Source organism: Nycticebus coucang, chromosome 4, assembly GCF_027406575.1.
Source record: "Nycticebus coucang isolate mNycCou1 chromosome 4, mNycCou1.pri, whole genome shotgun sequence".
Classification (NCBI taxonomy): domain Eukaryota; kingdom Metazoa; phylum Chordata; class Mammalia; order Primates; family Lorisidae; genus Nycticebus; species Nycticebus coucang.
Window position 1 is genome coordinate 132,744,773 of NC_069783.1, and position 27,597 is coordinate 132,772,369.

The 27,597-nt window shown below is 45.7% G+C and overlaps 1 protein-coding gene and 2 pseudogenes across 2 annotated transcripts in view; 2 read left to right on the forward strand and 1 right to left on the reverse strand.

Annotated features, from left to right (window-relative positions):
• CRKL (CRK like proto-oncogene, adaptor protein) overlaps positions 1-17,641 on the reverse strand; it is a 37,211-nt gene extending 19,570 nt beyond the window's left edge. The window contains exons 1-2 of the mRNA XM_053587426.1: positions 17,261-17,641; positions 993-1,458 (exon numbers count right to left, since the gene is read on the reverse strand). Coding sequence (XP_053443401.1) covers positions 993-1,458; positions 17,261-17,571 — 777 coding nt within the window. The 5' untranslated portion in view covers positions 17,572-17,641. The remainder of the gene's footprint in view (positions 1-992; positions 1,459-17,260) is intronic.
• Positions 17,642-18,042: 401 nt separating this feature from the next.
• Positions 18,043-24,105, forward strand: LOC128583291 (uncharacterized; annotated as a pseudogene).
• A 21-nt stretch (positions 24,106-24,126) lies between these two features.
• LOC128583280 (asparagine synthetase domain-containing protein 1-like) lies at positions 24,127-26,633 on the forward strand (annotated as a pseudogene). The gene is made up of 3 exons (XR_008379437.1): positions 24,127-24,159; positions 24,430-25,456; positions 25,744-26,633. The product of XR_008379437.1 is annotated as an asparagine synthetase domain-containing protein 1-like (transcript).
• The last annotated feature ends 964 nt before the right edge of the window (positions 26,634-27,597 follow it).

Below are 27,597 nucleotides of genomic sequence, written 5' to 3' on the forward strand. Positions count from 1 at the left end.
CATTTTTTGTATTTTAGCAAGCTACAATAACATTTTTTTTCCTTTTTTTTTGAGATAAGGTCTTGCTCTGTTACCCTAGCTAGAGTGCAGTGGTGTCATCATAGCTCACTGGAACCTCAAACTCTTGGGCTCAAGCCATCTTTTTGCCTCAGCTTCCCAAGTAGTTGGGACTACAGGTAAATGCTACCACGCCCAGCTAATTTTTCTTTCTTTTTTATTTTGTAGAGATGCTCTTACTCAGGGTGGTCTCCACCTCCTGGCCTCAAGTGATCCTTCTACTTTGGCCTCCCAAAGTGCTAGGATCACAGGCATGAGCCACCATCCTTGTCCATAGAAGGTGGCTAATGTTTAGTTAGAAAAAAACGAGGCTCGGCGCCTGTAGCTCAAGTGGCTAAGGTGCCAGCCACATACACCAGAACTGGTGAGTTTTAATCTAGCCCAGGCCTGCCAAACAACGACAACTACAACCATGAAATAGCTGGGCATTGTCGCGGGTACCTGTGGTCCCAGCTATATGGGAGGCTGAGGCAAGAGAATGGCTTAAGCCCAGAAATTGGAGGTTGCTGTGAGCTGTGATGCCACAGCACTCTACCCAGGGCAAGAGCTTGAAGCTGTCTCCAAAAAATAAAAAAGAAGAAGAAAATTACTTGGCCATTAAAATGCCCAAGTTCTATTTCATGCTATTATAATTTACAAAATCTATAATAAGCAAGGGTTGGTATATTCCTTAACTATCATCTTTTCTCATTAGAAAGAAAATGAACTACTATGAGACTAAATCTATAAGGCCTTGGGAAAAGAAAAATGAGCAACCAGGCTGAGAACTTAGGAGAAACAAAAGACAAAAGAATCACGTGAAACACTAACAGTGCATATGCCAAAGTTACCTAGCTCTCTGATTCCCATAAATATAATCTTAATGAGAAGAAACTAAAACTAAAATGAAAACAAAATGTCAAAGAACTTCCAAAGCCAGTCTTAACAGATTTTACCTCTAATGCCAAGGCGGTCTTGTCATAAGCACAGGGTACTCTTTTCTGGATTGCTTTCGCAAAGACAGGTCCATTCTGTGTGGATGGCAAAGGGTTGATCGATGCCCCAGGAGTACTGGAAACTGCAGGTAGAGGAGTTGTGGTCTGAGGTTGAGCGTATGCGTGAGCAGGTTCCGGGATCCCGTAACTGTTGGAATTCCTATTTCCATGCTTTCCATGTGGTGAGGATCTCACAAGCTTTTCAACGTAAGGGACAGGAATCATCCCAACCCGGCCATCCTTGTTCCGGGCACTCCACCACTGTTCTTCAGGCTTCTCTATTATCACGAGGATCTCACCCTTTTTAAAGGGCAAGTCTTCGGCATCGTTCCCAAGAAAATCATAGAGAGTCCGTACATATTCCAGATTTTCTTCTGGTGTAGGAAGGTTAGGTGCAGACACAGACCCCATTGGTGGGCTTGGATACCTTAATAGAGAAAGAAAATTAAGAGAAAAATCTTACTCTATGCCAGTGTCTACCAAACTTAACAAACCACTCTCCTCTAATAAATTTTCTTTTCTATAGTCTCAGTAATTAAGATGGTTTTGTAGTTTCTGTAGACTGTAGTGCAACAAAAGTTAGGATCTTGAATATGCCTTTCCACATGACATGTCAAGTACGTATACACATACAAACAGGTCTCTCTTTTACAGAGACCTCGTGTACACGGAGATACCTGCTCTGAATTTTTTTTATTTTTATATTTATTTATTTATTTATTTATTTATTTATTTTTTGTAGAGACAGAGTCTCACTTTATGGCCCTCGGTAGAGTGAGTAGCTGCTGTCTTTTGACCCTTGTCACAACCATCACATACTCTTCCTCTCTGTCCTAATAATCTATGGCTTGCATCCTGCACACTTCCCTGAACAACACAGAGAAGATGACAAAGGCCTCTGTCTCTGGTCTCTCAAAATATAAAAGCCAGAAGGAACTTATATGCTTGTCAAATTAAGAAAATCAATCCCACATTTCACCACACAGGACAGGAATTGACATCTAACCATCAAAATGAATGACTGTCAAAGTTTCACTGCAAAACTCACAGGCAAGAGCTCTCATCTAAGCATCAGTCCACTGGCACCAGATTGCCTTTGCTGTGCCTATAGATTCAGTAAGTATGTGATTAGTGCCTTATAGAATGCACTCCAAGAATCAGCTATAAAAGCAGTCCCTGCTCTCCAGCTACACCTCATCTGCAAAGGAAGTAAAGAAGTCTCTCTTTACTTAAGAAATATTCCAGAAAGTTGAAAATATACCAAGCTTTGGAAAAAAACATTTTATGGCTGTGCGCGTTGGCTCACGCCTGCAATCCTAGGACTCTGGGAGGCCAAAGTTGGTAGGTTGCTCGAGCTCATGAGTTGAAGACCAGCCTGAGCAAAAGCGAGGCACCATCTCTACTACAAATAGAAAAACTGAGGGAAGAGGATCGCTTGAGCCCCAGTTGGAGGTTGCTGTGAGCTATGATGCTACAGCACTCTACCCAGGGCGACACCTTGAGACTCTGTCTCAAAAAACAAACAAAAAAAATTTTTTATAACTATTTTAGCAATAGTTTTTTCTGCCCCCTCAGTTTTTTTTTTTGTAGAGACAGAGTTTCACTTTATTGCCCTCGGCAGAGGGTCGTGGCATCACACAGCTCACAGCAACCTCCAACTCCTGGGCTTAGGCGATTCTCCTGCCTCAGCCTCCCGAGTAGCTGGGACTACAGGCGCCCACCACAACGCCCGGCTGCCCCCTAAGTTTTTTTTGAGACAGTCTCACTCTGTCGCCCTTGATAGAGTGCCGTGGTATCACAGGTCACAGCAACCTTAAAACTCTTTGGCTCAAGTGATTCTCTTATCTCAGCCTCCCAAGTAGCTGGGACTACAGGTACCCACCACAATACCCGGTTTTTTTTTTGTTTGTTTGTTTTTTTACAGAGACGAGGTCTCACTCCTGCTCAGGCTGGTTTTGAGCTCACAGAGCTCATGTAATCCATCTGTCTCGGCCTCCTACAGGCATAAGCAACCTAGCCCGGGCCCCCTAAATTTTCTGAAGCACAGAATCTACACTAGAGTAACAAATCCTGGGATTTACCCCAAAACTATGTACCTTTTTAGGAGGTAGCTTCCCTTGCAGGACTACCACCAGAGCCTAATTCTCAAACAGCCCTGAGAAAGTATGCTAGATAGGGTATGCCTGTCCAACTGCTGATGTACAGTTTCAATTTGCTTTGTCTTCAATTAGTTTACGGTCATTTTCTTCTTCCTCCTCCCCAAATAATGATCTAAGAAGTATTTCATGTTACAAGGTGAAATAAAACACAAAACTTTCTTTTACATAAACATTTTCACCATAATTTGAAGCCATTCAGTTAAAAAAAGGAAAACAAGTCCGGGCATGGTGACTCACCCCTGTAATCCTAGCACTCTGGGGGGGCCGAGGCGAGTGGACTGCCTAAGCTCTTGAGTTTGAGACCAGCCCGAGCCACAGAGAGATATCATCTCTTAACAACAACAACAACAACAACAAATAACTGGGCATTGTGGCGGGTGCCTGTAGTCCTAGCTACTTGGGAGGCTGAGGCAAGAGAATCACTTAAGCCCAAGAGTTGGAGGTTGCTGCGAGCTGTGATGCCATAGCACTCTATGGAGGGTAACATAATGAGACTCTGACTCCAAAAAAAAAAAAAAAAGGATACAGGAGTAGTAAGAGCAACAATAGTAATTAATAATGAGTAATACTTATTGTTCACAATCTTTAAAGACATTAAATTACGTTAATCCTACAGCAATACTGTGAGGTAGATGCTATTATTATGTTGTTTAAAGCTCCTACTTACAACCTCTAAGCTAATCAGCCTATATCTTTCTAGTGTATAAGAATTAACGTCATAATGTGTGTGAAACATTCATCATTCGTGACAGCACGGAGCATGCCACCAGTACACATGAAGGAACAGATACACACCCCTTCAAGTATATCCCTGTTCTTTATTTTATCTATTTTTCTTTTCTTTTTTTTTTTTTTTGAGACAGTCTCACTTTGTCACCCTGGGTAGAGTGCCATGGCAACCTCAACCTCCTGGGGTCAAGTAATCCTCCTACCTCAGCTTCCTTAGTAGCTGGGACGGCAGCTGCCCACTGTTACTCTCAGCTAGTTTTTCTGTTTTTAGTAGAGACACAGTCTCGCTCTTGCTCAGGCTGGTCTGGAACTCCTGAGCTCAAGCAATCTACCAACCATGGCCTCCCAAAGTGCTGGGATTACAGGTGTGAGCCACTATACCCAGCCTTGCATCCCTGTTCTTATTTCAAAAGCCACAGAGATTCTGTGAAAGGTCTGGTGAGTACCATATAAATTTCAGTTTATTAAAAGCACAATTGGTTTCACCTCAGACCCTATTCAAGGGTATTTTATTTTTTGTATAATTAAAAGTTAAAAACAGTTAGTTTGGGAATATATTTCTCAGGCTCTCTTGGGGCCATATACTCCAGGCTACCTTTCTTAAAAAAACAAAAACAAAAAATGAACAAACCAACAAAAAAACCAAACCAGTCACAGTAAATTTTTTTTTTTTTTTTTTTGAAGACAGAGTCTCACTCTCTTACCCAGGCTAGAGTGCTGTGGTGTCAGCCCTGTTTACAGCAACCTCAAAATACTGGGCTCAAGCAATCTTCCTGCCTCAGCCTCCCCTGTAGCCAGGACTACAGGTGTGTGCCAGCATACCTGGCTAATATTTTTAATTTTTTGTAGAGTAGGGCTCTTGCTATGTTGCCCAGGCTGGTCTTGAACCCCTGAGCTCAAGAGATCCTTCCGCCTCAGCCTCCTAGAGTGCTAGATTTACAGGCATGAGCTACCTCACACAGCCAAAAGCAGTCAGTTTTACAACACAGATCATGAGGACACCACTAGCACAGATTTAGTGGGGATCAACACTGATGAAATCCATTTACTCAGAAATCCACTGGCCTTCCTCTGTACTCTAAGAATCTGGTGGACAAAAAAGTGAATAAAACTAAGTTTCCCCCTCTCAAAAGATCAATAATTTAGTAGAAAAAGGCAAATTAAGAGCACGAAGTGTAATTATGTGTGTCATGACAGAAGTTGATGGAGTCAAAGAATACTCAAAGGAGTGAGTTTTACTCAGGGTCAGGAGAATAAGGCAAGATGATGCATAAAAAGCCAAGACTAGCCCCCCCCTTGAAGTTGAAAGATTTTGTTGAGGGTAGGTTTACATATTTGGTTCTACACCAGAAAGTGACTAGATCCCCAAGGTTCAAATGCTCCCTCTCTCTTTAGCCTCCCCATAGCCCTGAGTGTTGGTTCTCAGAGGAGCTCTGTTGGCCAAGGTCTTGAGTACATCAGCAAATTTCTATAAAAGAGCAGGTGGTATATATTTTAGGCTGTGCAGGCAAGTTTTTTTTTTTAAAGAACAATCCTTTACAAATACAATGTAACCAACCATCCATAGTTCCAATACATCATACTATGAGTCTGGCCAGGGGTATGAAAACTATGGCCTATGGGGCATTTGGCCCATTGCATGGTTCTGTACATACCTATATAAAGTTTTATTAGAACACAGCTGAAGCCTGGCATGGTAGCTCATACCTGTAACCCCAGCACTTAAGAAGGCTAAAGTGGGAGGACTGTTTGAAGCCAGAAGTCTGAGACCAGCCTAAGACATAATGAGACCCCCATCTCTACAAAAAATCTGAACACTTGCAAGGAGTGGTGGTTCACACATGTAGTCCTACCTACTCAAGAAGCTGAGGCAGGAGGATCACTTGAGCACAGGAGGCTGCAGTGCACTATAGGAAGGCCAATGCACTCCAACGTGGGTGACGCAGTGAGATCCTGAAAACACTCCACAGAACACAGCTGATCCCATTCATTTATGTACTATGGCTGTGTTTTTGCTACAAAAGCATAACTGAATAGAGACCCTATGGCCCATAAAGTTTAAAATGTTTACTATCTGTTTCTTTATTGAAAAGTTTGGTGACCCTGTCAACTTCTCTGCTTCTCTGGTGAGGGGGATATGTGTAAATTTGAGAAAGATGGAAGACGTTTATACTTTCTCCACAACTATACTACTGCTATAGTGCCCTTTCATTTCCTGATTTAGTACTTGAATAGATAATCCCTAAACCTGACACCAAATCAATCTCACCATACATTCTTGCCATAAATTCCAAGCCCTCTACCTCATATTCTCAAACTCCTTTGTTAGCTACAGATTGGTTTCAATGAACAGATGAAGACAAGATGCTGCCAGATCAGATATCCTGCTGTCTTTTAGACCCCACTGCTAAAGAAATAGGAAACCTGTTAATTGAAAAAATTAATTGCTTCTCAATTATTTCTGTCTGTTCCTCCAGCAAGACTAAAAATAGCACCCTCCTCCAACTTCCCTTTAAAGTTTATCCAAATAAGACAGACCAAGGAAGAAAAAAAAACAAGTCCACATATAAAGGGTTTTCCAAGCCCCTTCAAACACCCAAGACTTATGCCTCCCATTCTGTTTGTGCCTACTGTCTACAGTACGTTTGGAGAAGCAAGGCCTTGAATGACCAACGTGGTAACTTTTTTTTTTAAATCTAATGATACGAACCCCTTTTCTGTTTTAGTTAAAACCACATATAAAACATCTGTAAAATGTGGGCGGCGCCTGTGGCTCAGTGAGTAGGGCGCCGGCCCCATATGCCGAGGGTGGCGGGTTCAAACCCGGCCCTGGCCAAACTGCAACAACAACAAAAAAAAATAGCCAGGCGTTGTGGCGGGCGCCTGTAGTCCCAGCTGCTCGGGAGACTGAGGCAAGAGAATCGTGTAAGCCCAAGAGTTAGAGGTGGCTGTGAGCCGTGTGACGCCACGGCACTCTACCCGAGGGCGGTACAGTGAGACTCTGTCTCTACAAAAAACAAACAAACAAAAAAAATCTGTAAAATGTAAGTGTTAATATCTTCAAAATTTAAAATCTCATTTGGGTGGCGCCTGTCCCATATACTGAGGGTAGCGGATTCCTACCCAGCCCCAGCCAAACTACAATAAAAAAATAGCCAGTGGGGCAGCACCTGTGGCTCAAAGGAGTAGGGTGTCAGCCCCATATGCCGGAGGTGGTGGGTTCAAACCTAGCCCCAGCCAAAAACTACACACACACACACACACACAAATAATAATAATAGCCAGGAATTGTGGCTGGTACCTATGGTCCCAGCTACTTGGGAGGCTGAGGCAAGAGAATCACCTAACCCCAAGAGCTGGAGGTTGCTGTGAGCTGTGACACCATGGCACTCCACCAACGGTGACAAAGTGAGACTCTCTCTAAAAAAAAAAAAAAAACTCCTTATTCATGCTGAAGAACCAATTCAATCAACTTTTGGAGAGAGTTCCAAAGGAACTGGTAATGTTCTATTTTTTTTTTTTTTTTTTGAGACAGAGTCTCATTATGTTGCCCTGGGTAGAGTGCTGTGGTATCAGCTCACAGCAACCTCAAACTCTTGGGCTTAAGCGATTCTCTTGGTGGTGCCTGTGGCTATAGGTGTGGGGCGCTGGCCCCATATGCTGGAGGTGGTGGGTTCAAACCCAGCCCTGGCCAAAAACTGCAAAAAAAAGAAAGAAAGAAAGAAAAAAAAGCGATTCTCTTGCCTCAGCCTCCCAAGTAGCTGGGACTACAGGCGCCTGCCACAAGGCCTGGCTATTTTTTGGTTGTAGTTGTCTTTTTTTTTTTTTTGGTTGCAGTTTGGCAGGAGCTGGGTTTGAACCTGTCACCTTCAGTATATGGGGCCAGCGTCCTGCTCACTGAGCCACAGGTGCCGCCCGTAGTTGTCATTTTTGTTTAGCAGGCCTGGGCCGGACTCGAACCTGCCAGCCTCGGTGTATGTGACTGGCACCCTACTCAGTGAGCTATGGGCACCGAGCCCTATTTTCTTTTTTTAAAGAGCTACATGGATATTTAAGTTTTTTTATTTCATGTGCATATGTATACCTATATACACATACACTCACTTGTATGTATGAAATACTTCACAGTAAAAAGTAAAAACAAAAGCACTGGCAGATGGCGGTGCCCGTAGCTCAGTGGGTAGAGCGCCGGCCACCTACACCAAGGCTGAGAGTTCGAACCCAGCCTGGGCCAGCTAAAACAACAATGACAACTGCAACAACAACAAAACACTGACAGAAGAATCAATTCCAAGAATACTGGCTAAGTCCCACCTCTCTAGGGAAACTGCTTTAGGTAACCATTCTTTGCCACTCAGTGGCATATAATACCAAGATCCCCTCTCTTCTATTCCCAGACATTCAGGACATCACTAATGGCTCTCTTATGCCTTTCCACTTCCTTCCACAACTCATACCTATTCTGCCTGCTCATTCTGAGTTATTCTGTTTAAGCTGAGACTCCCATTTATACTCCTGTAACATTCTGAAAGAGCTGGGCATGGTGGCTCATGCCTATAATCCTAGCACTCTAGGAGGCTGATGTGATGTGGGTAGACTGCTTGAGCTCACAAGTTGGAGACCAGCCTGAGCAAAAACAAGACCCTGTCTCGACTGAAATAGAAAAATTGAGTCAAGAGTATTGCCTGAGCCAAGAAGTGGAGGTTGATGTGAGCTATGATGCCACAGCACTCTACTGAAGGCAACAGCTTGAGACTGTTCCAAAAGCAAAACCAAACAAACAAACAAACAAAAAAGTCTGAGTGGTATGGCTTATGCCTGTAATCCTAGCACTCTTGAAGGCCAAGGCAGATGGATCTCTTCAACTCAGGAGTTTTAGACCAGCCTGAGCAACACTGAGACCCTACCTCTACTAAATATGGCAGGTACTGTAGTCCCAGCTACTCAGGAGGCTGAGGTAAGAGGATCACATTAGCCCAAGAATTTAAGGTTGCTATGAACTATGATGCCATGGTACTTTACCAAGAACAGAGACTGTCTCAGTAAATAAATATCCTATGGCATTCTAATTTTTCAACAGCCTGAGCTCAAAGACAAAAACCATGGTTTACTCCCATTATATTATATATCTAGAGGCCAGTATTGGACTTTGGGATATAGTAGGCTTCATTATACTGACATATTTCCCATTCCTATTCCTATCCTATTTTGCTTGTGAAAGCACAAAAGCCCAGGCACCTGTCATAGGCTTCGTGCATGTAGCTCAGAGGCTAGGGCGCCAGCCACATACAGTGGAGCTCATAGGTTCGAACCCAACCCGGACCTGCCAAACAATGACAACTACAACCAAGAAATAGCTGGGAGCTATGGTGGGCGCTAAGAGAATCACTTAAGGCCAAGAGTCTGAGGTTGCTGTGAGCTATGACACCACACCACTCTACTGAGGGCGACATAGTGAGGCTGTGTCTCAAACAACAGAAAAAATCTAGCCCTTGGGCAGCGCCTGTGGCTCAAGGAGTAGGGCGCTGGTCCCACATGCCAGAGGTGGCGGGTTCAAACCCAGCCCTGGCCAAAAACCACAAAAAAAAAAAAAAGAAAGAAAAAATCTAGCCCTGTCATACAAACCAGGAGAGCCCCTGCTTGTTATTTGGTGTGCCTCTAAAGCCTCTTCACCTCACCACTCTTTGTGGGCTCATACAAGGAGATCCGCTACACACCAGGTAGTCCCACCTTACTTGATATAATCTTAGCTCAAGATAATCTGCACTGGCGACACCGGCTGCTCAGTCAGCAGGGCGCCAGCCACATACACCAAAGGTGGTAGGTTTGAACCCGGCCCCAGCCTGCCAAACAACAATGACAACTGCAACCAAAAAACAGCCAGGCTTTGTGGCAGGCATCAGTAGTCCTGGCTACTTGGGAGGCTGAGGCAAGAGAGAATCACTTAAGCCAAAGAGTTTGAGGTTGCTGTGAGCTGTGATGCCACAGCACTCTGCCCAGGGCCACAGCTTGAGATTGTCTCTTTTTTTTTTTTTTTGTAGAGACAGAGTCTCACTTTACTGTCCTTGTTTACTGTCCTTGGTAGAGTACCATGGCGTCACACGGCTCACAGCAACTTCCAGCTCTTGGGCCTACGTGATTCTCTTGCCTCAGCCTCCCGAGCAGCTGGGACTACAGGCGCCCGCCACAACGCCCGGCTATTTTTTTGTTGCAGTTTGGCCGGGGCCGGGTTTGAACCTGCCACCCTCGGTATATGGGGCCGGTGCCCTACTCACTGAGCCACAGGCGCCGCCCGAGATTCTGTCTCTTAAAAAATAAAAAAGATAATCTAGGGCGGCACCTGTGGCTCAGTGAGCAGGGCGCCGGCCCCATATACCGAGGGTGGCGGGTTCAAACCCGGCCCCGGCCAAACTGCAACCAAAAAATAGCCGGGCGTTGTGGCGGGCGCCTGTAGTCCCAGCTGCTCGGGAGGCTGAGGCAGGAGAATCACCTAAGCCCAGGAGTTGGAGGTTGCTGTGAGCTGTGTGACGCCATGGCACTCTACCGAGGGCAATAAAGTGAAACTCTGCCTCTAAAAAAAAAAAAAAAAAAGATAATCTAAAACTCTCACTCATAAACAGGATCCCCATTTTATTTATCAGAAAGAATTAAAATGTTTTAGCCCTAAAGAGCCTTAGAAATAATCTAGTCCAAGTGTTCAGTCCAAAGGGAAATTTTTAGATTAAAATCCCATGCTAATTAAAACTACTGGTAATCCTTCTCCCCTACTCCCAATTATGAAAGTCCAGAATTGAATTCTTAGATATTTAGGACAGGGAATGTGGGGAGAAGGTGCAACCATGCTTCCTGAGATATCCCGTCTCTGCAGGGCTTGTCTTCTGCTTCACAGGTGTGAGGCTCCTCGGCTGAGCTTTCAGGTTAGATTTATCATCCTTTCCCAGATCTCCCACAGCATAGCCTGAAAAAAATAAGTAACGAGGGCCAGACACTGCTGGCTCTAGCCTGTAATTCCAGCACTCTGGGAAGCCAAGGTGGGTGGACTGCTTGAGTCAGGAGTTCCAAACCAGTACTCTACCCATGGGGACAAAGTGAAACTATCTCAAAAAACAATCTCAGGCTTGGAGCCTATAGTTCAAGCGGCTAAGGCGCCAGCCCCATACACCAGAGCTGGGGGGTTCAAATCCAACCCGGGCCTGCCAAACAACAATGACAACTACAACCAAAAAATAGCTGGGTGTTATGGCAGGAGCCTGTAATCCCAGCTACTTGGGAGGCTGAAGGAAGAGAATCTCTTAAGCCAGGTGTTGGAGGTTGGTGTGAGCTGTGGTGCCACAGGCACTCTACCCAGGGCGACAGCTTGAAGCTCTGTCTCAAACAAACAAACCCAACAATCTCAGTAACCAGTTAACTCCTTAGGAGCATGATGGGGACTGCCAGATTTGAAGTTCCATATTACCAGGTACATGTGATGCACAAAGTCTACTGAGTAAAAACAATTTTCTCAAAGGGTCAACTTCCCTCAGTTTTTTTTTTTTTTTTTGGCCGGGCCTGGGCTTGAACCCGCCACCTCCGGCATATGGGACCGGCGCCCTACACGTTGAGCCACAGGCGCCGCCCTTCCCTCAGTTTTTAATGGTAATTTTTTTTTTTTTATTTCGCATGATTTAGTTTTTTTATTTGCCTATATTTATTTACATAAGCTAGAAACAGAAAATTTTACAAGCAAAGCAAACAATACAAAATACACTTTCAAAGTTTCCAAATCATGGGAATGTATTTAATATTTAAACAATCCAAGCCTTCTGAAACAATCTGTTGTTAAACTGATAATAGCCCCTATTGAATAAAAAATACTAGACTGAGCTTACCCCCATATTAACTCTAACAAACAGAAGCTTAAAAACATTTATACTAAAATCAGGGCAGCGCCTGTGGCTCAGTGAATAGGGTGCCAGCCCCATATACCGAGGGTGGCGGGTTCAAACCCAGCCCCGGCTGCACTGCAACCAAAAAATAGCCAGGCACTGTGGCAGGTGCCTGTAGTCCCAGCTGCTCGGGAGGCTGAGGCAAGAGAATCGCCTAAGCCCAACAGCTAGAGATTGCTGTGAGTCCTGTGACGTCATGGCATTCTACCAAGGGCGGTAAAGTGAGACTCTGTCTCTACAAAAAAAAAAAAAACATTTATACTAAAATCAATTGGAGGTAAAAACCACCAACAGGATTTCTGTGTATGAAATGATTTGCAATATAAAAGTATCACACCCATGTGCAGAAAGAATCCTTTGCATCATTCAAAATTAAAACTACCCAACAAAATGCTATGTGTGAGTTGTATTTAAAATCAACCACAGGAATATCACAGGCACACAAAAAGCAGTAAGATAAACCCTCAGGACACAAAGTCACAAATACGCCAATCATCCTCATTTTTCCCTTCCCTTTCTACTCTCCACCCACCAGCAACATCAATTTCATCTCCAAAATAGGCATCTCCAAGTCACAACTTCAGTGTTACTGTCACTTACCATGATTTTGCACCTGGATTAGCAACAGCCCCAGGTTATTTCCCTGCCAAGGAGCTCACAGCATTTTAAGTAAGATCCAATTATTTACTACGACTGTAGTCTCCCAAATTCTTTTTTTTTTTTTTTTTGTAGAGACAGAGTCTCACTTTATGGCCCTCCGTAGAGTGCCATGGCATCACACAGCTCACAGCAACCTCCAACTCCTGGGCCTAAGCGATTCTCTTGCCTCAGCCTCCCAAGTAGCTGGGACTACAGGCGCCCGCCACAACGCCCAGCTATTTTTTGGTTGCAATTCAGCCGGGGCCGGGTTTGAACCCGCCACCCTCGGTATATGGGGCCGGCGCCTTACCGACTGAGCCACAGGCGCCACCCAGTCTCCCAAATTCTTATCACCTCCTTTCTCTTTTAGGAATAGCACTTCCCCAAACGGTCTTTCTCATCTCTGCACACCTGCACAAGCTTTTCCCTAAGCCTGAAGGCTCTTCCCTGAATCTCAACTCAAACCTCTAGGCTGGTTTTTTCCCTACCCTAGGTCTTACCTTCTCTGACCGTATACTATCTCAGGTAGTTCCTTCTGTTACATTCTCTCAGGCTAAGTTTATTTCCTTCACAACATTTATTAATCTTACAAGTGTTTGTGTTTTGTTTTGGAGGTTTTTTTGAGACATGGTCTTACTTTGTCACCTACGCTGGAGTACAGTGGCACCATCACAGCTCACTGCAGCTTCAAACTCCAGGTCCTCAAGCGATCCTACTGCCTCAGCCTCCTAAGTGGCTGGGACTACTATCGCACACCACCACACCTGGCTAATTTCTCTATTTTTTGTAGAGATGAAGGGGAGGTCCTCACTAATGTTGCCTGGGCTACTATTAAGTGTTGTCTTCTCCACTAAATCATAAGTTGCATCACGGAGAAAGGAGAAAGTACATCTGTCACCCATCTTTCCCAGCACTGACACTGAGTTGTAATTCTCTTATATAAATGAAAATATAAAATTAAGGGCGGCGCCTGTGGCTCAGTGAGTAGGGCGCCGGCCCCATATGCCGAGGGTGGCGGGTTCAAACCCAGCCCCGGCCAAACTGCAACCAAAAAATAGCCGGGCGTTGTGGCGGGCGCCTGTAGTCCCAGCTGCTTGGGAGGCTAAGGCAAGAGAATCGCGTAAGCCCAAGAGTTTGAGGTTGCTGTGAGCCGTGTGACGCCACGGCACTCTACCGGAGGGCGGTACAATGAGACTCTGTCTCTACAAAAAAAAAAAAAAAAAGAAAATATAAAATTAAAAATCATAAAGCATTCCAACAAAAATGATCATACTAAAATAATACAAGCACCAATTCTTAAATCCAGAGCGAAACACTATAGATATGAACTTTGGCTATGCAAAAGAAAAAAATTATAAATAAACTCAGCTAAAAGGCATGAAAATCTGGCTTTAAAAGCTCAGTTTTAGGCTCAGTGCCTGTGGCTCAAGCGGCTAAGGCGCCAGTCACATACACCTGTGCTGGCAGGTTTGAATCCAGCCCGGTCCCGCCTAACAACAAGGACGGCTACAACCAAAAAATAGCTGGGTGTTGTGGCGGGCACCTGTAATCCCAGCTACTTGGGAGGCGGAGGCAAGAGAATCACTTGAGCCCAGGAGTTAAAGGTTGCTGTGAGCTGTGATGCCATAGCACTCTACCCAGGGTGACAGCTTGAAGCTCTGTCTCAAAAAAAACCCCTCGGTTTTAGCTAGGCACAGCAGCAGCTCACACCTGTAATTCTAGCACTCTGGGAGGCCAAGGCCAGAGGATCCCTAGAGCTCAGGAGTTTGAGATCAGCTTGAGCAAGATTAAGACCCTATCTCTACTAAAACTAGAAAAATTAGCAGGGCATTATGGCAGGCACCTATAGTCCCAGCTACTCTTGAGGCTGAGGCAGGAGGATCACTTGAACCCAGTAGTTTGAGGTTGCTGTGAGGTAAGCTGATGCCACAGCACTCTAGCCTGGGCAACAGAGGCTGGGTCTCCAAAAAAAAACAAAGCCAACAAAAACTCAGTTTTGTAATTTATCCTCTTTGGGACATGAAGAAGCATTACACTGTGTTTTCCATTTGGCTCTAGTAGCCATTAGCTTTCTATAAAAGACTAGTAACATATAAACTTAATGCCTGAAAGTCAGGTTTGGGAGTGGCAATTCAAAGATTCAGTGTAGCAAAGTAAACCGAGTCAGGATCTAATTTGACCAGCACTGTGATCTCTTTCAAAGATACCAAGAAAAACAAAAAACAAAATTACAGCAACATGCTGGGTACAGAGGGCACAGAGAAGAAACATAGGGATGCATGGGGGAGGGTCAGTGAAAAGCCCTATTGTTTGTGAGGAGACTAGAACAACAGGTAGGTTTGGGCGGTGCCTGTGGATCAGTGGGTAGGGTGCTGGCCTCATATACCGAGGGTGGCGGGTTTGAACCTGGCCCCTGCCAAACTGCAACAAAACATAGCCAGGCGTTGTGGTGGGTGCCTGTGGTCCCAGCTACTTGGGAGGCTGAGGCAAGAGAATCGCCTGAGCCCAAGAGTTGGAGGTTGCTGCGAGCTGTAATGCCACAGCACTCTACCGAGGGTGACATAGTGAGACTCTGTTTCAAAAAAAAAAAAAAAGAACAACAGGTAGGCTTTCAACAGATAGATAGTAGGGAGCAGTTAGGCGGTCAATTACAAAGGAGTGAATAGATAACGCTGGGTACCAGGGAATGAGTACTTTGTCTAGCTGAAGGGCAAAGACAGAAAATTACATTTGGTATCTGAAGAGACATATATGGAAAATTTAGAATTCATTTTGTGCCTAATGAGAAGCAGCACACCCCCTTTTCCTCCTTCTAAAAGGGGATCAAGCCATTAACCCACTTTTTGAAACAGCTGTATTAGTGCCTGTCACGTTGATGTAAACACTTGCCTTGCACACGGCATGACTTAATAACTGCCTGATATTAATTATGTAATTTACTTACACCAATTAGAGAAGTAATTTATTTAAACATATTAAAAATCTCATTACACTGGGTTCAACTCCTACTGGAATTACATTGTGCTCTAAGTTGATTGTAACTTCCAGCATCTGCTATGAACTACAGGTTTCACCAATCCGATCCTTGGGTCTCCTGGTCTTTGTTACACTCTTGATTTATAACCACTTTTCCCCCATTTTTACAATCCTTTTAGTTCAGCAGTTAATCTTAGTCATTATACTGTCACGGCTTTATTTCTTTTCTATCTCTATCCCATAGAAGCAATCTTATGCATCTAGTTGGTAACCTTAGCTAATTATAACAGCTTTTAATATTTGAAATGCAGAGTAAATACTGTCAGTAATCTGTAAGTCAGAAACATCTCACCCCCAAAAAATCTACATCAACACCTAGACCTTTTAGAATAGATGTTTAAGAAATAAACTAATTAGTAAAATATCTTTTTTTTTTTTGTTGTTGCAGTTTTTGACTGGGGCTGGGTTTGAACCCGCCACCTCTGGCATATGGGGCTGGCGCCCTACTCCTTTGAATCATATGCACCACTCCCAGTAAAATATTCTTTTACTTTAAAAAAATTATAGGTAATTCAAAAACAAACAAATTAAAAAGTTATAGGTGGGCGGCGCCTGTGGCTCAGTAAGCAGGGCGCCGGCCCCATATACCGAGGGTGGTGGGTTCAAACCCAGCCCCGGCCAACCTGCAACAAAAAAATAGCCAGGCGTTGTGGCGGGCGCCTGTAGTCCCAGCTACTTGGGAGGCTGAGGCAGGAGAATCGCCTAGGCCCAGGTGTTGGAGGCTGCTGTGAGCTGTGTGACGCCATAGCACTCTACCGAGGGCCATAAAGTGAAACTGTCTCTACCAAAAAAAAAAAAAAAAAATTACAGGTAACTTTTCAACTCATATTGAGCATGATTTAAAGAAACCTGATGAAATACTAAGGCAAATCAAAGCAAATAAATAAAATAATGCATTTACTTGAAAGAGAGAAGGCTTGATAACCAATGTCACTCTGGGTTTTTAACTTCAAAACAGATACTAAAAAAAAGATACGAAATCATTAGGGTTATTTCAAAATGCACATCTGAAACTGAACTAGGATTGAATTAAGGTAACTGCCATTCAAAATTCTCCTTTAATAACATTCCAGCCTTAATCTTCCTTGGAAATTAATGAAATTGATCTGTGGCCTATTAATGGTCCACCTTGTGGGAGAAAATATAAAAAAGTCCTTGCCCAACCCAATGCACCTTCTCTTTTCTTTGTAATTAATGTATATTAAAGAGGTGGGGTCTGGCCTGCTTCAAACTTGGCACCAAAATATCAATATTCTGATATTTCAGTTAAAGTTTTTTGCTTCTAAACGCTAAAGCGTTTTCATTTGGCATCTGTTCCAAAGGTTGCAACCCTGGAGTTCTTAACCTGGAGTTCCAAGAACTTGAATGGTGGGGAAACGTGTTCACTTAACTCTGGCGCGGGGATAGGGGGGAAGGGTTCCTCGCTATCTTCAGATTCTCCAAAAAAGGTTTTTTAAACACCACCACAGCGCGTTAGTATTATAGCTAAATAGATAAAACAACGAATGGCAAGAAGTATGCGTTTTAACCATACAATCACCATTAAACATATTTAAAACGCATCCGCTCATTCTATGACCCAGATTCCGATACTAGCCTTCTGTTAGGAATGCCTTCTGGAAAAGAACTTGGTTCAGTATGGGGGGGAAATGAGCCCATCCCAACCCCCACAGATTCTTTGATCCCATTCTTGCCGTCCTAGGGGTGGCTGCACGCCCGACAAGGGCGGGCACTCGCGTACCTGGGCGCAGGCTCGATGAGGGTGGTAGTGTCCAGGTAGTGGATCTTGTAAAACTCCAGCAGGGCCGGCAAATGGTCGAACTCTTGATCCCCGATCTTAAAACGCCGGTTGGGCAGGGAGTTGATGATGTAGTGAGAGACCCGTGAGTTCTCGGACACAGACAGCACGTAGTCCCCGGGGCAGGTGGACGAGTCGCGGACCAGGAACATGCCGTGGCGCTGGCCCTGGAGCCGGGTCTGCGCCTCCTGGCGAGACACAGGCCCCATGTACCAGGCGGAGCGGTCTGAGGAATCGAACCTTGCAGAAGACATGGTGGCGGGCCGGGGGCTGTGTGGCGCGTCGGGGCGGCGGCCGCTGTCGCCTGCTCGGGAAGTCTTGGCCCGCGGACGGCTTGGAGGCCGAGCAAGGGCCTCTCTGCACACCTCGAGGCGCGCTCAGAGGGCTGGACCAGCACCTTCCTCTCGGCTCCGGGCCCGCAGCATCCTTCGCCGCCGCCCGCCTGCTCCGGGGCCGCCTCACGGAGAGAGCCGGGCTGGGGATGCGGGGCAGAGACCAGGGATCCGGGTGGGCGAAGTGGAGGCGCAGCGGAGGCCGCCTAGGGATTCTTGGGCTGCCCAGCGTACCGCGGGTGCCTCCAGTGACTCCTGACCTGGAACGCGGAGGCTCCGCAGCCCCACGGGTCTTCACTGGCCCCCGCAGTCACATCAAGTACCGAACTCCGAAGAGCGTCGCGCCTCCGGGGCGGTTTTGCCCAGCCGGTTCCCAATAGCCACAGAAACAAAATGGCGGACGCGGGAGAAGCGGCCGGCCACCACCCCCTCTGCTCAGCGCGCTCTCTCTACGCATGCGCAGGGACCCGGCTCGCGGCGGCCGCCGGGGCCCTCCCACTGAGACATCACACGGTTCCGCCAATCAGGAGCCGGCCCAGACCGTCGGGGCGTGAGCTCTCCGCGCCCGCTCCCGCGTTTCGGGAGAAAACTGGGGAGGCGGCGACGGGCACTCCCTTCCTGGGCTGCGGTGCGCCGCCGGGGGCGCTGCCGCTGCCGGGTCTCCCAGCGCTGGCAGGAAAACAGCTGGAGCCTAGAGGGAGCGGTGTTTCGAAAACCTGCTTCTGGGAACAAAGCGTAACGTGTAGGCCGAATCGCGGGCTAGGGGGGCGTGGCACTAGCGTGACCTAGCTGACTGAAGGGCCCGCCGGAGACTCAAGGGCAGACAGGCCCCAAGAGCCGAAGTGGTTCAGGAAGCGGATGACCCCAGGGGCTAAGGTGACCACCAGATAGGTGACTGACTGGATGACGCAGGCCCGAGGTGTAGGCTAAGCGACCCCGGGTGGCAAAGTGACACGACAAATGCGTGTGTGTGTGTCCGCGCGCGCGCGCGTGCGCTTGAAGGTTAAATTGACAAGATTAAGTGGTCAAGAAATTTACAGACTAGGGTAATTTGGCCTCTGAGGTTATGAATTGCAGCGAGTAAAATGCAAATGCCTCTCGGGCGTGCGTGCCCGGAAAGCTGCTTCTGCTCCAGATGCTGCCGCTTTTCTCCTTTCCCCTTACCCACGTACCTCCAGCTGTGCCCTAATTCCCTCCCCTAGAGTGTGAATCTCCCCACCCAAAATTAAAATGTAAATTATAAGAGAGCAGGGATCTTGTCTGTCTTGTTCATCTTTGTCTTGTCTGCCTTGCACAATGTCTGGCTCTGAGTTGATGCTCAAATATTTGTTGGATGAACTACTACTGAAAAAAATTACCAGGCTGCTGGAGCCTGATTACCGGTAGTAACACCCCTGGAACTGGACAGACAACATGTCCAAAGGAGAAAAGCAGGCGGATGAAACAAGACACACATAGATCCCTCTGCGAAGGGAATTTCTTTTCTTTTATTTGTTTTTTTTTTGAGACAGAGTCTCACTATGTCGCCCTGAGTAGAGTGCGGTGGTGTCACAGCTCACAGCAACCTCAAACTCTTGGGCTTAGCGATTCTCTTCCCTCAGCCTCCCAGGCATCCACCACAAGGCTCGGCTATTTTTTTGTTACAGTTGTCCTTGTTTGGCAGGCCCAGGCTGGGTTTGAAACTGCCAGCCCTGGTGTATGTGACCTGTGCCCTAGCCGCTGAGCTACAATCACCCAGCTGGGAAATTCATTTTAGTCACTTGCCAGCCCTAGGTTAAACATATCCTAGATTGCAGGATATACTTGCGAGTGATGTCTACCTTAGGGTTAGCCAAAAGGGAAATATTAAGGTGCAGTGCCTTTTGTGACTCAGCACAAACAGGTTTTCATCTTCCCCAAATTCTGTGTTGTTTTAGTCTCAGTTGCAACTTGAAAGCACAGAATTTGAATCTGACTTCTTGGGTTTGAATCTTGGCTTGTTCAGTGGGCTGCTGAGTGGCCTTGGGCCAGTTACTTAGTCATTCTCTGCCTCATCTATAAAATAGGGCTAATAACATTTACCTCCTAGGTTAAAGTAAATGTATTAAACAAGCTAATACATATAAAGTGTTTAGAGTAATAGCTGGCACATACTGTGCTAGTTTTCCATGATCATTATTCATTCTTTTTTTTTTTTTTTTGGCCGGGGCTGGGTTCGAACCCGCCACCTCCAGCATGTGGGACCGGCGCCCTACTCCTTGAGCCACAGGCACCGCCTGATCATTATTCATTCTTTCCCTTGGCCTCTATCTCCATAGCAGATATCTCTGTGGTTTGGTGAGGGTGGAAACAAAAATCACTTGATTTGACAGGGCTTGGTGGCTCACGCCTGTAATCCTAGCACTCTGGGAGGCCAAGACAGGAGAATTGCTCAACCTCACCAGTTCAAGACCAGCCTGAGCCACTCGGTGGCCGTTGTTCAGTGGTTAGGGCGCAGGCCACATACACCAGGGCTGGTGGATTCAAACACAGCCAGGGCCTGCCAAACAACAATGACAACTACAACAAAAAATAGCCAGGCGTTGTGGCGGGCACCTATAGTCCCAGCTACTTGGGAAGCTGAGGCAAGAGAATCGCTTAAGCCCAAGAGTTTGAGATTGCTGTGAACTGTGACGCCATGGCACTCTACCCAGGATGACATAGTGAAAGTCTGTCTCAAAAAAGAACAAAATATATTGATATACTTACCGTGCTTCGAACTTATTTTGGAAATAATTTAATGATCTTTAAAAATTTTTGTGGCACACTGGTTGAAAATTACTGGGTTAGATATAGGTGAAATAAGAATGGCTGTGTGTTGTTAATAAATGTTGACATGAGTATGTAGATGGGGTTAATTATATTATCCTGCTTTAGTATGTTTCGATTATTTTTTTTTTTTGTGCAGTTTTTGGCTGGGGCTGGGTTTGAACCTGCCAATTCCAGCATATGGGGCCAGCGCCCTACTCCTTTGAGCCACAGGCGCTGCCCTGTTTCAAATTTTTTTTTTGAGACAGTCTCACTTTGTCACCCTTGGTAGAGTGCTGTGGTGTCATAGCTCACAGCAACCTCAAACTCCTGGACTTAAGCAATTCTCTGGCCTCAGCCTCACAAGTAATTGGGACTACAGGTGCCCGCCACAACGCCTGGCTATTTTTCGAGACGAGGTCTACAACAGGCTCAGCTGGTCTCGAACCTGTGAGCTCAGGCAATCCACCTGCCTCGGCCTCCCAAATGCTAGGATTACAGGTATGGGCCACTGTACCTAGCCCTGGAATTTTTTATGATAATTTTATTTTTTTTGGAGACAGAGTCTCACTATGTCACCCTGGGTAGAATGTCATGGTGTCATAGCTCACAGCAACTTCAAACTCTTGAGCTTAACCAATTCTCTTGCCTCAGCCTCCCAAGTAGCTGGGACTACAGGAGCCTGCTACAAAGCTTGGCTATTTTTTGTTGTAGTTGTCATTGTTGTTTAGCAGCCCTGGGTCAGGTTAGAACCCGCCAACCCTCATGTATGTGGCCTGCGCCCTAACCACTGAGTTATGGGTGCCGAGCCATGATAAAAAAGTTTTAAGAGCCGGGCGGCACCTGTGGCTCAGTCGGTAAGGCGCCGGCCCCATATACTGAGGGTGGCGGGTTCAAACCCGGCCCTGGCCGAACTGCAACAAAAAAATAGCCGGGTGTTGTGGCGGGTGCCTGTAGTCCCAGCTACTTGGGAGGCTGAGGCAAGAGAATCGCTTAAGCCCAGGAGTTGGAGGTTGCTGTGAGCCGTATGATGCCATGGCACTCTACCGAGGGCCATAAAGTGAAACTCTGTCTCTACAAAAATAAATAAATAAATAAATAAAATTTTAAGAGCCTTGGTATGGTGGCTAATTCCTATAATTCCAGCACTTTGGGAGGCCAAAGAAGTAGGATCACTTAAGGCTGGACCGACATTCCAGACCTGCCTGTGCAACATAGCCAGATTTTATATCTATAAAAATAAATAAGGCTGGGAAAGGTGGCTCACGCCTGTAATCCTAGCACTCTGGAAGGCTGAGGCAGGTGGATTGCTTGAGCTCAGGAGTTCAAGACCAGCCTGAACAAGAGTGAGACCCTGTCTCTCAAAATAGCTGGGCATTGTAGCAGGTGCCTGTGGTCCCCACTACTTTGGAGGCTAAGGCAAGCAAATCATTTGAGCCAAGATTTTGAATTTGAGTTGAGGTTGCTGTGAGCTATGACATCATGCCACTCTCCCTTGGGTGACAAAGTGAGACTTTGTCTCAAAAAAAAAAAAAAAAAGAAGAAGAAGAAATACTTTCCTGGCTTGGCACCTGTGCTCAGTGGTTAGGGCGCTGGCCACATACCCTGGGGCTGGTGGGTTCGAATCTGGCCTGCTAAACAACAATGACAACTACAACAAAAAAATAGCTGAACTTTATCGCGGGTGCTATAGTCCCAGCTACTTGGGAGGCTGAGGCAAGAGAATTGCTTAAGCCCAAGAGTTTGAGGTTGCTGTGAGCTGTGATGCCACAGCACTCTACCCAGGGTGACATAGTGAGACTCTGTCTCAAAAAAAAAAAAAAAACTTTATTCTTCTTTAGCACAGTTGATATGAGCTTAGAAAAACTTTCCAGAAGATAGTTCTGAAGTGCTTAGACAACAAAATGGAAATGAGTAGGAAAAATAGCAAGAAAGCATAAAAAAGGCTGTAGATTTGCAATTCTACCTTAGCTTGCTTATTCCTGAGGATGGTTTCCAGATGAATTTCCAAATTCTTGTCTTCATGGCTTGGCGCCTGTGGCTCAAGCGGCTAAGGCGCCAGCCACATACACCTGAGCTGGTGGGTTCGAATTCAGCCTGGGCCCGCCAAACAACAATGATGGTTGCAACCAAAAAATAACCGGGAATTGTGGCGGGCGCCTGTAGTCCCAGCTACTTGGGAGGCGGAGGCAGGAGACTCACTTGAGCCCAGGAGTTGGAAGTTGCTGTGAGCTGTGATGGCACAGCACTCTACCCAGGGTGACAGCTTGAGGCTCTGTCTCAAAAAAAATAAATAAATAAATAAATAAATAAATTCTTGTCTTCTAAGATGAATACAACCTAAATGCAAAGGACTAACAACTCTTTTTTTTTTTTTTTTTTTGAGACAGAGTCTCACTTTATCGCCCTTGGTAGGATGCCATGGCGTCACAGCTCACAGCAACCTCCAACTCCTGGGCTTAGGCGATTCTCTTGCCTCAGCCTCCCGAGTAACTGGGACTACAGGAACCTGCCACAATGCCCGGCTATTTTTTTGTTGCATTTGGGCCAGGGCCTGGTTCGAACCCACCACCCTTAGTATATGGGACCGGCGCCCTACCCACTGAGCCACAGGCACCACCCGGCTGACAAGTCTTTTTGAGTGACTTGTCTGGATTCTTTACTTCCTAGCTCTGACACTGCCTCTAGACAGAGGCCACAGAGGATTTTGGGCCCCACCATGGATTTTGGGCCACAGAGGATTTTGGGCCCCACCATGGATTTTTTTCTCTCCCTTACCTAGGCAGGCCCAACCCTTTGGATAACAGTTAAGACCTGGCAGTCTTCCTAGATGCTGCCTTAAGGAGGGAACCAGAACAAGCTTTGATCTGTTCCTTCTGCCCACTTTTCTTTTCTTTTATGTTTTTTTTTTTTTTAATTTTCTTATTTATTTGCAATTTTTGGCCGGGGCTGGGTTTGAAGCCGCCACCTCCGGCATATGGGGCTGGTGCCCTACTCCTTTGAGCCACAGGCACTGCCCCTTTTCTTTTATGTTTTTAATGACAGAGTCTCACTTTGTCGCCCTCAGTAGAGTGCTGTGGCATCACAGCTCACAGCAACCTCCAGCTCTTGGGCTTAGGTGATTCTCTTGCTTCAGCCTCCCGAGTAGCTAGGACGACGGGCACCTGCCACAACGCCCAGCTATTTTTTTGTTGTTGTTGCAGTTTGTCCAGAGCCGGGTTCAAACCTGCCACCCTTGGTACATGGGGCCAGCACCCTACTCACTGAGCCATAGGCGCCACCCCTGCCCCTTTCTTTTCCAGCAATAATGCTAAGGGTAGAAGTGGTGTGACACACTCATCATCGACTCAGGAACTGGGGGTTCGGCAGCACTAACTTCCAAATTTCCTGTGCTTAGTGGAGATGCCCAGTCAGGGAACGCGCCCAGAGGACAGTGCTGTGCTGACTCCCACCGACAGCTCGACCCCACAAAAGGAGGACCTTTGCAGCAAGATAAAAGAATAAAAAATTGTTGTGGATGAACTGTCTAACCTGAAGAAGAATAGGAAAGTATACAAGCAGCAACAGAACAGCAAGATATTCTTTCTTGCAGACCTAACAAATGCTTTCTCAAAGCAAAAACTTATTAGATGAACTGAAAAAGAGTACCAAGAATCAGAAAACTCAGAGAAGACCAAAATCAAGAAGTAGTCAACTTGACAGCACGTAATCATGTGTGGCATTTGTTGTTCTGTAAGCTTCTCTGCTGTGAATTTCAGTAAAGATTTTTTTTTTTTTTGTAGAGACAGAGTCTCACTGTACCGCCCTCGGGTAGAGTGCCGTGGCCTCACACAGCTCACAGCAACCTCCAACTCCTGGGCTTATGCGATTCTCTTGCCTCAGCCTCCCGAGCGGCTGGGACTACAGGTGCCCGCCACAACACCCGGCTATTTTTTGGTTGCAGTTTGGCCAGGGCTGGGTTTGAACCCGCCACCCTCGGCATATGGGGCCGGCGCCCTACTCACTGAGCCACAGGCGCCGCCCTTCAGTAAAGATTTAAAGGAGGATTTACTGTATAATCTTAAGCAATGAGGACCCAATATTAGTAAACAGCTGTCAAAGTCTGCTGTTAACTACCAGTGTTTATTTTCTGGTCATGTACTTCACTTGAGAGGTGTTTTGACTGTGCAGCCTCTGGAAGATGAAAGAGGCAATGTGTTCCTGTGGAATGGAGAAGTCTTCAGTGGAATAAAGGTTGAAGCTGAAGAGAAGGATACTCAAATTATGTTTAATTATCTTTCCTCTTGTGAGGATGAATCTGGTATTTTGTCACTCTTCTCAAAAGTTCAAGGTCCTTGGTCTTTTATGTATTATCAAGCATCTAGTCATTATTTATGGTTTGGTAGGGATTTTTTTGGTTGCTGCAGCTTGCTTTGGCATTTTAGTAATTTGAGCAAGAGTTTCTGCCTCTCTTCAGTTGGTACCCAAACATCTGGAGTGGCAAATGAGTGGCAAGAAATTCCAGCATCTGGAGTTTTCAGAATTAATCTTAAGTCTATTGCCATAACCAGATGTGTAGTCTTAAAATTGTATCCTTGGAAATATATTTCTAGGGAGACTATTGTTGAAGATAGCCTGACTAAGATTTCAGCGGACTTACCGGCATTTGTATCAGTGGTACTAAATGAAGCCAAACTATACCTTGAAAAACCCATTGTTCCTTTAAATATGTTGTTGCCACAAGCTCCATTAGAGACTCACTGCAGCAGTAATACCAGCATCCCGCCTACCAGAGAGACCCTTCAGGCCCTGCTTGCTGATGGACATATGAAGGAAGTAATTCAGCAGTTCATTGATGTCCTGAGTGTTGCAGTCAAGAGATGTGTCTTGTTTTTACTGAGGGGCAAAAACCTGGCGCCAAATGAAGTTTTGAAAACTTGCAAAAGGAAAGCCAATGTTGCAATCCTGTTTTCTGGGGGCATTGACTCCATGGTTATTGAAACCCTTGCTGACCGTCATGTTCCTTTAGATGAACCAATTGATCTTCTTAATGTAGCTTTCTTTTTTTTTTTTTTTTTTTTGTAGAGACAGAGTTTCACTTTATTGCCCTTGGTAGAGTGCCATAGCGTCACACAGCTCACAGCGACCTCCAACTTGCAACTCCTGGACTTAGGCGATTCTCTTGCCTCAGCTTCCCAAGCAGCTGGGACTACAGGCACCCGCCACAACGCCCAGCTATTTTTTTTTTGTTGCAGTTTGGCTGGGGCTGGGTTTGAACCCGCCACCCTCGGTATATGGGGCCGGCGCCCTGCTCACTGAGCCACAGGCGCCGCCCTAATGTAGCTTTCATGACTGAAAAAAAGACAGTGCCAACTAACTATACCAAAAAAAGGCGTAAACAGAAAAATCGTCATGAAATACCTTCTGAAGATTTCACTAAAAATGTTGCTGCCACAGATGATGACAGTCCTGATAAACAATTCAGTGTACCAGATCGAATCACAGGAAGAGCAGGACTAAAGGAACTACAAGTGATTAACCCTTCCCGAATTTGGAATTTTGTTGAAATTAATGTTTCTCTGGAAGAACTGCAGGAATTAAGAAGAACGCAAATGTGTCACTTAATTCGGCCCTTGGATACAGTGTTGGATGATAGCATTGGCTGTGCAGTCTGGTTTGCTACTAGAGGAATTGGTTGGTTAGTGACCCAGGATAAAGTATAATCATATCAGCAGTGCAAAGGTAGTTCTCACTGGAATTGGTGCAGATGAGCAACTAGCAGGCTATTCTCGTCATCGTGTCTGCTTTCAGGCGCCTGGGCTAGAGGGATTGAATAAGGAAATAATGATGGAGCTGGGTTGAATTTCCTCTAGAAATCTTGGCTGTGATGACAGAGTTATCAGTGGTCATGGAAAAGAAGCAAGATTTCCTTTCCTGGATGAAAATGTTGTCTCCTTTCTAAATTCCCTGCCAGTTTGGGAAAAGGCAAACTTGACTTTACCCCGTGGAATTGGTGAAAAACTAACATTACGCCTTGCAGCTGTAGAACTTGGTCTTATAGCCTCTGCTCTTCTGCCGAAACGAGCCATGCAGTTTGGATCAAGATAGAAAAGAACGATGAAAAGGCATCTGATAAATGTGGAAGGCTCCAAATCATTGCCTGAGATAACCTATCTGTTGAAAAGTAGATTAAATCATAATATGATTTCACGATGTAATAATACGGAATGATAGATACATAAAAACAAAATGCTGCTTAAAAAAAAAAAGTGACGGGCGGTGCCTGTGGCTCAGTCGGTAAGGCGCCGGCCCCATATACTGAGGGTGGTGGGTTCAAACCCGGCCCTGGCCAAACTGCAACCAAAAAAAAAAAATAGCGGGCGTTGTGGTGGGCGCCTGTAGTCCCAGCTACTCGGGAGGCTGAGGCAAGAGAATCGCTTAAGCCCAGGAGTTGGAGGTTGCTGTGAGCTGTGTGAGGCCACGGCACTCTACCGAGGGCCATAAAGTGAGACTCTGTCTCTACAAAAAAAAAAAAAAAAGTGACAATGCAGGTATGGAATTACGGGATGTATTTACTTTAGTGACTTGGTAAGATTAGCGGTCTTCAGATGGTCTCTAGCCAGGGTTGGTCAATCTACTTCTCCTGCATTTACTAACCCAGTTTCTTTGTCCAGTTTCTTGAGTTCTTTGTCTCCTATGCAGAATAAATTTTCTCTCTCATTGGTTCTTCTTGGTCACTATTCTCTCATGTTTTACATATATTTCTTTCTTTCTTTTTTGAGACAGAGTCTCCCTCTGTTGCCCTCAGAATACTGTGGCATCACAGCTCACAGCAACCTCAAACTCTTGGGCTCAAGCGATTCTCCTGCCTCAGCCTCCCAAGTAGCTGGAACAACAGGCACCCGCCTGGTTATTTTTTTGGTACAGTTGTCATTGTTTAGCTGGTCTGGGCCAGGTTAACTTGCCAGCCTCGGTGTATGTGGCTGGCGCCCTACCCACTGAGCTATGGGCGCCACCTGTTTGACATATATTTCTTTTTTTTTTTTTTTGTAGTTTTTTTGGCCAGGGCTGGGTTTGAATCCACCACCTCCAGTATATGGAGCCGGCGCCCTACTCCTTTGAGCTACAGACCCCACCCTGACATACATTTCTTTCTTTTTTTAATTTTATTTTTTATTTTTATTTTTTTGGCTTTTTTTTTTT